General features: G+C 41.6%; 1 protein-coding gene across 6 annotated transcripts in view; it reads right to left on the bottom strand.

Annotated features, from left to right (window-relative positions):
- Nucleotides 1-13,098, bottom strand: part of LOC121458759 (membrane-associated guanylate kinase, WW and PDZ domain-containing protein 2-like) — a 1,271,545-nt gene that overhangs the window by 437,448 nt on the left and 820,999 nt on the right. For all 6 annotated transcript variants that reach the window (XM_041668118.1, XM_041668117.1, XM_041668122.1 and 3 more), the window contains one exon: nucleotides 3,087-3,302. In XM_041668118.1, the coding sequence (XP_041524052.1) occupies nucleotides 3,087-3,302 (216 nt within the window). The remainder of the gene's footprint in view (nucleotides 1-3,086; nucleotides 3,303-13,098) is intronic.

The following is a 13,098-nucleotide window of genomic DNA, read 5'->3' on the forward strand; positions in this document are numbered from 1 at the left end:
GCATTTGTAACACATCTTATAGCTTGTCTTTAAACTTTGAAGGGGAAGAGAGATCACAATAGTTTTAGTTTAAACCTGAAATTCCAAAGGGCTGGAAGACAGAGCAGAAGGCTCCGTCTGCATTCTCTCCTTTGGTAACTGGAGGGCCTCTCTGTAAGCTCACACCAGAATCAAGGTATTTTTTGATGAGTACAAGAGGAATAAAAACAAGAAAAAGGCAAAGTGGTCCCTCCAGCCATGGGGCTGGCGCTTAGGCAGGCTTTACCCAGAGACCTTCCTCCTCTGAGAGAAAGGCCAGCAGTCAGCTCAGGTAGAGCACCCATGGGTGACAAAGGAGGCAGGAGGCAGTCCAAGTGTCAGTAGGGCACAAGAAACAGACAGAGAGGTAAATACCGGTGCGAAGGGAGAAGATTCCTAGGGGTTGGGAACAGTTTACAATCTACGCAACTCTGGCGTTCCTCTGCCGGCTGTTGTCCTGCCTTCTCCGTTCATGTAGCAAATGTCTGTCATATACAAATCGTGTCAGCCTTCTGAGAAGCCCCCAAATCCTGCGCAGAGGCTGAGTGTGGCCCTGAAAACCCCAAATCCATGGGAAGACCAGAAGAGATCTCATAAAGACCTTGCTTTCACGTAGTTTGAACGCGGGCCTGCTTTGATTTAAAAGGATGTTTCCGAAGACTGTGTGAGCTCTCACTGTGTGGTTCAGAACCAACCCTTAAGTGGCTCTCCTGTTGATTGGCTGTCACGTCTGGACATCCCAGCACTTTACGGTAGATCAGTTTGAATTTTCACGTAATGCTTTTAAGATGGAACATGCTTTCTACAGAGAACGTTAGACTTCAGAGAATTAGTTTGAAATAGTCCTAGAATTTTACCCATCTCCCCCCTACCCCTTCCCCCAGACAAAGTGAGAGAAAACCAAGTATAGTCCTTGGGACCAAACCATAAAATTAAGTCACACCAGGAAACAAAAACAAAAGGAAAAAAAAAAACAGAGGAAGATCTGAGTGCACACACAATCCACAGCCTCTGTGAACTCACATAAAAATAAGCAGGGGACAGGCACTGTGGCGGTTTCAGAGCGGGGCATTATTCACAGGAAAACAGCGAGATTCACTATGGAGGACATTATTCTTCAGAGAGTGACAGGGTCTCATTCACAGTACCAGGACTGATGGAGCATGCACAGCCAGCGTGCCAAGCATCCCGGCACTGGGGTGCAGGTCCCCAACGGTGAACTGAGATCATCGCCGAGGACACTCAGAGATCACATAAGGGACACTCTGTTTGCTCTCCGGGAGGTGCAATTCATCTGCACTAATTGCGGGCTTGGGAGCCTGGAGAAGGCAGCTCTGTGCCCACATACTGTATTCCCTTTGTTGGGGAGCGCTCATGGGCCACTCCTCCAGGCATTGTGTGGGTATTAACAGAGAGCCTTTAAGATATATGTTCATTTCTGTGTCTTTGCCCTGGACTTACTCATGGCTGCTGAGAGGAAGCCAGCAGAAAATAGTGAATCACTTTCCAGAAAACTTTAGCAGATAACTCATGTAAGAAAAGAAGTCCAAACACCCATCTACTAAGTTTACAGAACTTCGCTTTTCTGAGGAATTCAATGGTTAGGTGATAACTACTATTAACCGTCTATCTATTTTGAAATTTTCAAAGTTTGGGAGAGTAGATGCTTTCATCTATAAAAATATGTATTTGAAACTAGGCTTTTGTGTACTTTATATTATAAAAAGGCTAGAAGATGAAGCCAGGCATAAAGACTCATGCAGAAACCTAGCACTAGGCAGATGAGGAGAATAACTGTGAGTCTGGGGCTTTCCTGGGACTCATAGGGAGCTCCAGACCAGCCTGGGCTATGTGGTGATACCCTTTCTCCTAAACAAAGAAACATACCAAGCAAGCAAGCAAGCAAGCAAGCAAACAAAATAAACTTAACAAAGAAACCAAGAAACAATAAAAGTATAGATTAAAACTTGGAAAATATAGTATTTTAAAGATATTGATATATGTTTATCATATATATCAACATATTGATATATATTATATATAAAATGATAACAAAAATTATAGTCAAGACAGTACCGATCTGAAAGACTCTAGATGGTTGCTGCAACTGACGAGGTCACAAAGACCAGGAACCTGAGGTATTTGCTGATACATGGGCCAATGACGACTTTGATCGCCAACTTGATAATGTTAAGAAGGACACAGGAGTAAAGTCAAGCTTGGGATGTATCTCTGGGTAAAAACTAGTTATACTCTTAAAACTATATTCCATATGTTTACAAACAACAGACCGAATTTGGCTGCTTAGAAGCTTCACCAAAATGAACTACTTTCTCTTTGCAAATTTAGGATATTGAATGGACAGTCCAAAATTCGAACTAGTAATTTGAATATGGGATTATATTTTATGGGCTAGGAATGTAGTTCAGTGGTGGGGTCCTTGCCTTGCATGCACAAGGTCTTGGGCAATATTCTTTGCACCCCCAAATCCTACAGTAACAAAGAATCACGTCTTTGCTATTTGATACCACAACCTTCTCTTTCTAAAGATAATTGTGCATATGTGCTTGAATACACACACACACACACACACACACACACACACACACACACACACACAAGCCTAGAGCACCAAATAGGAGCTGAGGAGATGCTTCTGGAGCAGCAGAGTGACCTAGGAGCCCCAGTCCCCCGTGTAAAACCTGGGTGGCATCATGCATCTGTAACCCAACACTTGGGGAACTAGAAACAGGAGGATCTGGGGGGGTTCTCTGAGCAGCTAGGCTATCCAAATCAGTGAGGTCTAAGTGAGAGACTTCATCTCAAAGAATAAGATGAAGAGCCATAAAGAAAAACACCAGTGTTGACCTAGGATCTCCATACAGGCAAACATGTGCAACTGTAACCATCACCCCCACGTGAGTGCATGCACACACATGCAAGCACATACACATGTGTGCACACATACAAACAAACCACATTTTTAATATATATGTATATATACATCATACACACACACATATATGTAACAAAAAGCTGATAATCTCATGAAGAATACAGAGACTGACCTGGTGTTATGACTACGCCGTTCCCATTGACCACAGGACTTTCTTCCTCCTCCTCCTCTGGGGGTTCTATACTTGCTTTCTCCATGTTGCTCACTGATTTATTTCTCTTCCGTTTCCCTTCGGCACTCGGAGTAGCTCCTGGAAGTATCTGGTCTGTCACATTTAATACTAACGGTGCCGGTTCAGCTGGAGGCTTCGGGGTGCCGTAGTAGTTATCTGCAAAAGACACCCAGACATTCTGGAGTTAGAGCTTTCTCTTCCACGCATGTGGGCTTTAAAGAGTAGAAATTATATCAATTTGTATTATATGTATCCATCAATTAATGCATTTCACATATATGGTTTTATAAGCACATAGCATATAACTCTATTTCTATTTTACTGTGCTTTAAGGCACACGATAAAGGCTGATGCTACCGTCGCCGTTGAATGTTTCAATGCATTGACCTTTCAAGCTGGAGCTGCATACATAATTTTCAGACGGCAAATGGTTAATTTCAAATCTATTTAAGCCAACTTCACACTAAACCTTCAAATCTATCTAGGCCTTTAAAAAGGAGTGCTAATCCTTTGGAGTAAAGGAAGGTAATCTTTGGTTTTGTTGTTATTTTCAAATTCCACGTCAATCTGGAAAGGCAAAGGATGCTTAGCTTTTCTCTTGTTTGCTGAGGGTTCTGATTGGTGTCCTCCATGCCAGGGCCGTGGCTCCTGGAGCTGTGGGCAGAGACCTCCTCCTCTCCTTATCCTTTAGATTGTCATGGCCCTTTTCTCATAACTAGAGTATCTGAGCTGTGGGATAATTTCCCTTCCTCCTGGGTCTGGGAGAGTTCATTAAGATAGAAACAAATCCTTATGTTTTTGTTTGTTTGATGCTTACATGTTTTAGATTTTAACATGCTATTTAATATTTATACATGCATAAATGTGCTTGGTTCATATCCACACCCAATTTTATCCCCTCAAAATTGTACTTATCCCTATAATGAGAAGCTGGTATATAACAGACATGCATTAAATGCCTGGGAAATAGTGGAATTGTATGTTTGCCTTTGCATATTCAAGGCAAATCATTTATTTAAAATGTTCAAAATATGATTGCCAAAGAATATGTGACTTTGAGAAATCATTTTCAAATGTTAGCTCCAATTTCACACCAATGTTCCTATATTCAGTTAACTGAGTAATTGCCGTCTCCTGTATTCCATTATTAAGGTCTTTATTAGTACTGACTGTGCACCCAAACATTCCAGTGCATGGGTGAGAAACTGTGATGATTACACTGAGATCTTTATCTTACAAAATGCTTAGTAATCTGGTATGGAAGACCAAATCCGGCATCAAGTAGGCAAGCATTGTAACAGACAACAGGGCCAAGTCTGGTAGGAAGACAGAAGAGAAGGCTGCCTATCTGCAGACATTACTGAGATCATCTAGAATAGCAGCCTGCTGTGAAGAAACAGCTCTCAAAGTCTCTAGATGAGTCTTTCTGGATCATGGTAATGGAAGCAAATTCATTAACCTCAATATGGTTCAATTTCTCTATGTGAGACAGGGAAGAGCCATGATTGCTAAGGTCCCTTCCATTGCAGCTTGTAAGCAGCCATACCTATTCCACTAAAGTTAGAATGTGATGGGTGTGAGCCAGTTAAAAAGATAGGGGAGTGTTCAATAAGTGTTTGGAAAGTGAGCAGAGACAAAGGAGTCAGGAGTCAGGACAGGACGAGGGTTGACTTTGTTTAAAGGCGGGGTCTGAGGGGATTCTACTCACTGCATGGTTAACCTAGCCTCAACTCCTGACTGTACCTTTCCCGTTCAAGGTGCTGGGACTGTAGGCCTCTACCGCACGCCCTGTGATAGGTGCTTTCTCTGTCCAGCAGTAGAATCTGCACAAATTGCTTTCGAGGGAATGAATTCCAGACTCTGCTTAGCAGCTCTGATTTGCTCAAGTCCGGAGAACACACCCAGCAGGGTTGCTAGTGGCTGAGACTCAACCATGGAGGGCGGTGATGACTACCAACTCAAATGCATTAAAAGATGACTTGTAGATCAGAGTTGGGGTGATTGCCTTATGAACGACTGAGGGAAGACTCACCCTGAATGTGGGTGTCTCTGATCAGTAAGCTTGGGGCTCAGGGAAACAAAAGTAGGAAAAAGAGAAAGCCAGAAGGACACGTGGCTCCAGGCTTTGTGGGTGAGTTCCCACATGGCTGTTGCTGTCACCTGTAGACATTAAACTCTGGAATCATCGGACTTTCGATGTCCACCCCAAGGCATTCACCTAAGAGCTGGGATTGTTGCTGCTCCCCTTGTTCTGAAGCTTTCAACTTCCCAGATTCATTAGCTATTGATTTTCTGCATCCCCAGCCTATAGATGAGCTAGTCTCTGACTGTATAGACCAACCTAGCAGATCGTCTTTTATAATACTGTGTATGCTCCACTGGCCCAATTCCTCCACCTAAGCTAGAGGTGCAGCCCTTCCTTTGACCCATCTTATCTCTGAAGTCTCCCCAGAGGGTAATACCCTTGGGCTGTTGAGTAAGCAGCAACAACCAACTCTCTGTCTGCAGGTCCTCCATTTCTGGTTGTTGTTGAGACGAAGCTGGTGTGTTTGGGGAAGAGCCTCACGAGATGTAAGACTGTGCTGGATTTAGGGGTGATGAAGCCCCATGCTGGAGCGAATTGAGCAGCTGGTGTGAAGACCAGCCGTGGTATCAACGCTGCCATTCATATTTGCAGGTAAAGTGGCTCTTCAGCGTGTAGGGCACTTTAAGAAGGCATATGAAAAGACGATTACATTTGGCTAAGGATTACGTTTCATTTGATTTGCAGAATTTCAAATAAGTCAAAAACTTTATATATGTAGGCCCAACCAGAAGGCGAGTTGCTGTGCACACCCAATTAACATGCATTTCAGCATTTTTAATGGCTAGTACAACTCTAAGCTCATCATACCACTTTGTGAAAAATTTCAATGTAGACTTATCTAATGGATATTGTGCTAAAACAGTCCATAGCTCCTGTGTATCTCAGTGAACAATATGGTTTTATTGTGTCTGCTGTGCTTTATGCTCTTAGATATGCACAGAACTAAGAAAAGTATAACAGACTTCAATATTTTCTCCACATATTTTTAAGTTATAATATTCCTAGATAAATCACCTCTTAGTAATTATAAATAAATGCATAGGCAGGCGAAAATAAATATTAAGCCACAGATCTTGCTGAATCTACATTACTAAATAATTACATCTATTGGTATGGTATGATTATAAATTATATAGTAATATTCCTTTACTACAATTAGTTTAATGAAATTATATGTGAGTTGAAATGCTAGAGGTGGAAATGTATAAATCATTAGTCGAGGTGTTAAGATTATCATCATTAGAAAAGTGCCAGTTTGATGCCGACGAAACCAGATGCAGAGATCCACAACCAAGCACGGGGAAACAGAGCTCCAGGAATCCAGCTGAAGAGAGGTAGGAGGGGTTATATGAGCAAGGGAGATCAAGATCACGATGGTGAAATCTCCAGAGACAGCTGAATCAAACTCGTGGAAACTCATGAACTCTAGACCGACAGCTGTGGAGCCTCCATGGGTCCACACTAGGCCCTCTGTATGTGGGAGACAGTGGTTAAGCTTGGACTCTCTGTGAGGCATCCGGCAGTAGGACCAGGATCTAACCCTGATGCATGAGCTAGCTTGTTGGAGCTCATTTCCTATGGTGGGATGCTATGCTAATGTAGCATAATATATCCTTAATGGAGCAGGGCGGGGCTTGGTCCTGCCTCAACTTAATGTGCCCAACTTTGTTGACTTCCCATGGGAGCCCTTACTCACAATGGGAGGAGTGGATGGGGGGATTCCTGGGAGGGGTGGGGGGAACAGGAGGCTGGGGGATAACTGTTGATGGAATGTAAAATGAAACTTAAAAAAATTAAAATTTAAAAAAACGTAAAAAAAGAGAGAAAAATGCCAGCTTGTAAAAGGTAACAAAATAATCTATATACTTACTATACTGAAGGAATATAATTGATGGAGAAGAAGCTATGACACAAATCTAGGATACTTATTGTATTGCTTAAGAAACACCCAGACCAATAGTGGAAGATCAGCCAAACAGCTGGGGAACTCAGCCCTGAGAAGGCTCAATGGGAAGTTTATACGAACCCATATACACTGAAAAAAATAATCCTTTGAGGAAACAAAGCATCATGCTTCCAGGAAAAAAAATAAATGGTTTTAAAGTATAATTCAGAACTATTATCATCCCACTAAGAACAGGATGCCTTTATACATATTACCAGTATTTAGAGAACCTAAAATCGCAAAATGCAAAGGAAACCCTTACAATATGACGTGATGCTTAGTGCGACTTATCCTGAAGAGATAAATCTGAATCCTGTGTGCCCCACATATGCTTCTTCTTTATAGGCTTGAACTGATTCAGTTGAAATGACTAGTTATAAACAGCTATAACCTGGACTTGGTGCCCTGGTTGTCTCTGCAATCTGGATGCTGAGGTGGAAACCACTTAAGCCAATGAGTTTGAGACTAGTTTGGGCAGCATGGTGAGAGCCTGTCTTTAACATTTTTAAAAAGCAACTATAGCTATCATTCTTGATGAGATCGCTAGTGCAATTACAGAGGTGGACACTGTATAAACGCTCTGCTTATGAACTCTTGATTCAAAGGAGTGTTTGGATGACCTACCCATAGCGCTGCTACAAAGATTAATGATAATATTTGCAAGAAAAAAGTAGCAAGGCAATATCAGGGTAGATGCTAGAGATGGGGTGACTGCTACTGGCATGGTTTATCTTGGCTTTATATAGAAGAGGCTCTAAGAAATTTAACTATCCCCCTGCTGTCTATGAAGTAAGTAGAAGACTTAAACCTATTTGTTTTCAGAATACTGCATGGTCTCTAGAGAAAAAGTTAGATGGCAGTTTTCTTTAAAGCCACAGTCCGTGAGAGGAGTACCCATTCCAAGTGAGAAACGTAAGTCTGCTACCGAGTCAGACAGTGGGACCCAGAGATGGCTTTTTCTCCCCTCACCTAAAATGAAGCGTGTGTGCACTTTCGGGAAGGGATGGGGGAAGCAAGCTATCCGGACCACACGCCAGTGACCATCGTTATAAAATCCTCTGCCGCAGCTCTTTCAATAAACTTTATGATCAAAGTCCTCTAATTTGCTAATATCACAAGATGTTGTTTAAAATTATTCACTTGATTCTACCCCCCCCCCAGGATATCTGTAAATTGACACAGTAGTATTTAATCAATGCCTGGAAAATAAGCGACGATTGTGTAAGGAAACCAGCTGTCCTCAGATAAAACCTTATGTATGAATACTTTTTTTAACCCATAACATTTGGGGGCAAAAGGGTGAAATGGAATAAAATTTGAATAAAAGTAACAGACTATAAAGTGCCAGTAATGTATTTTATTACATTAAACTGTTTGGCAAATGCCCGCTGATACTCGGCAGTTTTAACTCCTTGGCCACAAAGGTGGTGGGGCCGAAAAAGACGACCTTGTGAACTCAAGTGGCCTCGTGAAGATGTAACAAAGCCCAAGCCCTAATCCACGTGGCCAGATTCATTACACGGTCATCTAAGAGAGACAAGAACAGCTTTCTAACTAGCAGGCGAGCACCTGAAGGGCACCCTGAAAAGGCTCTCTTTTCTGCCGCTGACACAGTAACCTTTTCACAGACCCTGCAGCCTGACGATTCTAAGTTAATGTCGCTGTCTTCTTGTTTGTTTGTTTTGTTTTGTTTTTCACAGCATCTTACTGTTAAGGCCAGCATGGGGGGAGAAAGGGGAAACCAGTCAAGGACTCTCCTGCTGCTCTGGTGGGATGCCAATAGAAACCCAGATGTTCCCCGAGATGCACTGCGCTTACTGTGCTCTTAAATTCAGATATGACAATAGGAAAGGTACTCAGAATTAGATATGAGGAGCTGTAAAAATCCCAGATGCCAAGCAAACACTTTATAATGCTTTCTTCCCACATTTCTCACTAAATAAATCAGGTCTCATTGTAAAATGCAATCTGATTAATTTTTCACTTTAAGTTGGAGATTTGGGTGCTAATTTCAATTGTTTCAGTCCTCTGGGTGTATAATAACATGTGGGTTTTACATCAAATAACTGTATATCATTTTACATGACATTCAAGTAGAGAAGGAATTTACAAAGATGTTGTTCTTCCCTTCAAGGTAGCTCATGCATTGAAGTTTTACACATGCGCGCGCACACACACGCACACACACAACACACACACACACTGCTCCATATTCTCAGCGTTTTGAATCTACTTTTATAGACCAGAAAGAATTAGTTTTGTATAATAGCTTACTAGAAGAAATATGGATGTTGACAGGAACTATATTGATGTTCACAGGACACAGACAGACTGTCACTGGGATGGGTCAGTTATTAGGGGCCCCATCTCAGTTTTATAAATGGAAAAAAAACCAGATTCATATATAGCTTTTTAAAATGGCCTCTGGACAATTTTACTCTCACACTGAATGAAAAGGTTCAGAGTTTCAGTTTCCAATATGAAAAAAGCTTGTCCGAGCATAATAACACTTATTTCTATTCAAACAGAGGCTTGATTTGCATTGCCAGGGAAGGACACAGACTTTAACTTCAAAACACGTTTACCATAAGATAGCAATGACGACAGCAGGCACCAAATCACCATAAGGTGTATCAGGCCCAGCAAGAATCACAGCCTCATGGCTGCAGGCACAAGGAGGGAGACCTGCAGGGACGGCATAGCCAGTGTTTCGACTTGTATAACCTGACAGAAAACAAGGCAGAAGTCTCACTTTGGAACACCTTCTAAAACTATCTTTGACGTTATAAAGCAGGCTCTGATGCTCTCATCTGGGCCTGAAAGCAGCAATCTAACACATTATTTTCTTACCAGGAACTAAACAAGAGAAAACCTAACTTCAAACAATAAAGGCTGTTTCTCGTGTGGCAAAAGTGTTAATCTTATACATGTCAGAAATAGGAATGCCACTTAGAGCATTAAATTGTTACCAATAAAAGAACAACAGGGGCTTGAACTCGGAAAACTCAGCATTGATTACACACGACTATACAAAAATGCCAACATTTCTGTTGTACATGTGGAACTGAACTATTTTGCGAAATCATTCAGAATCTCAGCAATCCTAACACATGAATATCAGATTCATTAGAAACTTACACACATGCAGGTTTCCCACGAGCATGCCCTCAGTGACATGGATTCTGAAGCCTGTCACATCCATTGTCCCCTTCAGTACTGTACAAACATCATGCTGATGATTAAAAGTTCCAGATGTTTTCTGAAGTTCATTGGTAAGAACTCAGTGGTGTAACGAGTTTTTTTTTCTGTCCTATCAGCCAGTTTCCAAGTGATGACATGGATGCTTATAATTAATTAGGAAATTTCAGCCTATAACTTAGGCTTGCTCCCAGCTGACGCTTATAATGTAAATTAACCATTTATATTGATCTATGTCCTATCATGTGGCATTACTTTCCTTCCATCTTGCATCTCCTGTTTCCTCTCCCTGTCTCCTGGCATCTCTTGTGGACCTAGATGTGTGTGTGTGTATCTTTCAAGAGAAATAATTTGAATATTTATAATAATATTAAAGAAATGGAAGCACAGTTCACAGACACTTCCCATGTAAATAATATTAAACTCCTTGAAGGAGTATTTCCTAGAAAAATTATTGTGAGCCAGAAATATGAGCTATACATGTAAGTTTCAAATTAAGCTATTCACATTGGAAAATGCAAAAGTTGGAAATAATTCTACTAATGTACTTTATCTAGTATATCTGAAACAGCATTTCAATACGTGATAACACAAAGATATGAATGCCATGGTTTCCCATTTCCGGGTCATGTCTCTAAGGCCCAGTGTCAAGTTTCTACGAAGGACACACTGGGATTTGGAAAGTTCCACTTGCCCTGTTCCTTGTCTTAGTGTAAAGGGCGGGCCCAAGATTTGGCTACGTGACCTTAGAAAGCCTCTGTCGTTCAATAACAAATTAGACTCCACATCATTACTCAAGAAACTTTCTCATGAGCAACAAATTGCAAGACTTTGCTTTAAAATGTCCAAGACATCTGAGTAAGTCCCAAATTATGAAACAAATTTCAGGTCGTGTTGTCTCAATGGCACTACCCCAGTTTCTTCGCTGCGCTGGGTATATGCGAGATATCGGGGAGTAAATAAAAGATGTGTTTTTCTTGGCAAAACCCTCCCGTCCTAACTCCTGACGTCAATTTGAACTGAACTTGAATATTTTTTTCACTCTTGACTCCATTGTCGAGATGTGGGTGACAACGTGAAGAAACTGGGAAGGGCTTCATTTTCTACGCACGACCTTTGGTGAGGATCCGGTGGGCTTTATAATTTGCTGTATTAGAGGAATGGCCGACTCTCACAGAACCCCAAGAACAATGCACCACTCAGAATGCTGCACCCACTTTCTGTCCTGTGTGCTGTCGACTGTGCACCCGCAGCTCCACAGAGAGCGTGCTCAGGAGAGCCAGGACTTGCTAAGACCTCCCACCTGCCCACTAGCTTTGCGGATCACGCTCTCCACAAACGCGGTTCTATTCGTTCTTTCTTCCTTTATTTTTGGATTGGGTCTCACATAGCCCAGGCTGACCACAAACTTGTCATACAGCAAAGGCTCGCCTAGAACATCGAATCCTGCTCTCTCTGCTTCCCAAGTACTGAGATTGCAGGAAGGAGTCATCGGTCCTGGTGAAAATGTTCCAGGGTTTTGTCTGTTTGTAGACATTATATAGGTCACATGCTTCTGTGTTTTGCTAAGCTACAAGTTAAATATTCTGACAGAACAATTTAAACTAACATCCATGAATAAAATCATTCCAATAATACTTGGGTCTTAACAGTATTGTAGATTCTGTTGGGACTAATTGAGCCCTGGCTTTCAGATGCTTTTCCCTCCTAGAATTGAAGTTACTAGAAGCTGTGCCTAGCTTAGAGGATCAGAGGATGGGATTTTCACCTGTTGGCCATTGACTGCAGTGTATTTAAGTCTACATAGTGTTAATAAAGAGGGGCTTTTGGTATCAGTGTTAAAAGGTTTGCGAGTCGTTCTGACTCTGCGTCTGTGTTCTCAACCTCCAGCCCCTTGCCCGAAGCTCGCGAGCTGGGTTCTAGCGCATAGAGCGCAGACAGGGGGGCGCGGTGCGTGGCAGATTCTACTCTCAAAGATTAATCATTGAGTTTGGAAAGCAACTAATCAAAACCGGTGAAATAGATTTCCCAGAAGCGCTCTTTGGGGTTCTCAAATCACTGTGGGGATATCTGTTAGTCAGGGAACAGATAACGATTTCTGGGAACATAAGCGAAACGTCCAGGGATTTTTTTTTTTTTTGTCTGACAGCATTGAGAATGAATCAGCTTATTACTATAGCTAGTAGTAGATTTATAAGTAGAGCCCTATTCATTCACGTTATTAAAGATTGCTCATGTGCTGATGAGTCAAAGATATTCCTTGCATGACTTCATAAATAAGAAAATAGAAACAAAATTTCAGGGAAATATGAATGGATTTTTCTTTTTTACCAGTTTAAGCAGATTCCAGGGATAGTTACCTCAATTATATTTATGTCTTCAAAAATTGTTCAATGAACTTTCAAGGTCAATATTACACTTCCTATGTAACACTTGTGGCTCGTTGTATGTTCACTTCCCCGTGGTCCATTGACTGGGATATTAAATGTTGCTAAGACGTTAGGAGACTGCCCAGACATTCTCTTGTCACTCACTCTCATAACTGCAATACCTGCGGCATCACTGATGAATCTCACTTTGAATGTTCGTTAATGACTAGAGAAATCTGTCAGTTTAAATCTGCAATCTTCAGTCGGTAATAAAAGTCGCAAAACAATGACTAAGAACGTTGCTTCTGCTTAGAGAGGTCGAGATGCTCTGTAGTTTGGAATAATGAAAGAGGT

This window comes from Microtus oregoni, unplaced genomic scaffold, assembly GCF_018167655.1.
Source record: "Microtus oregoni isolate MIOR12 unplaced genomic scaffold, Mior012 000018F_ref0000195, whole genome shotgun sequence".
Taxonomy (NCBI): domain Eukaryota; kingdom Metazoa; phylum Chordata; class Mammalia; order Rodentia; family Cricetidae; genus Microtus; species Microtus oregoni.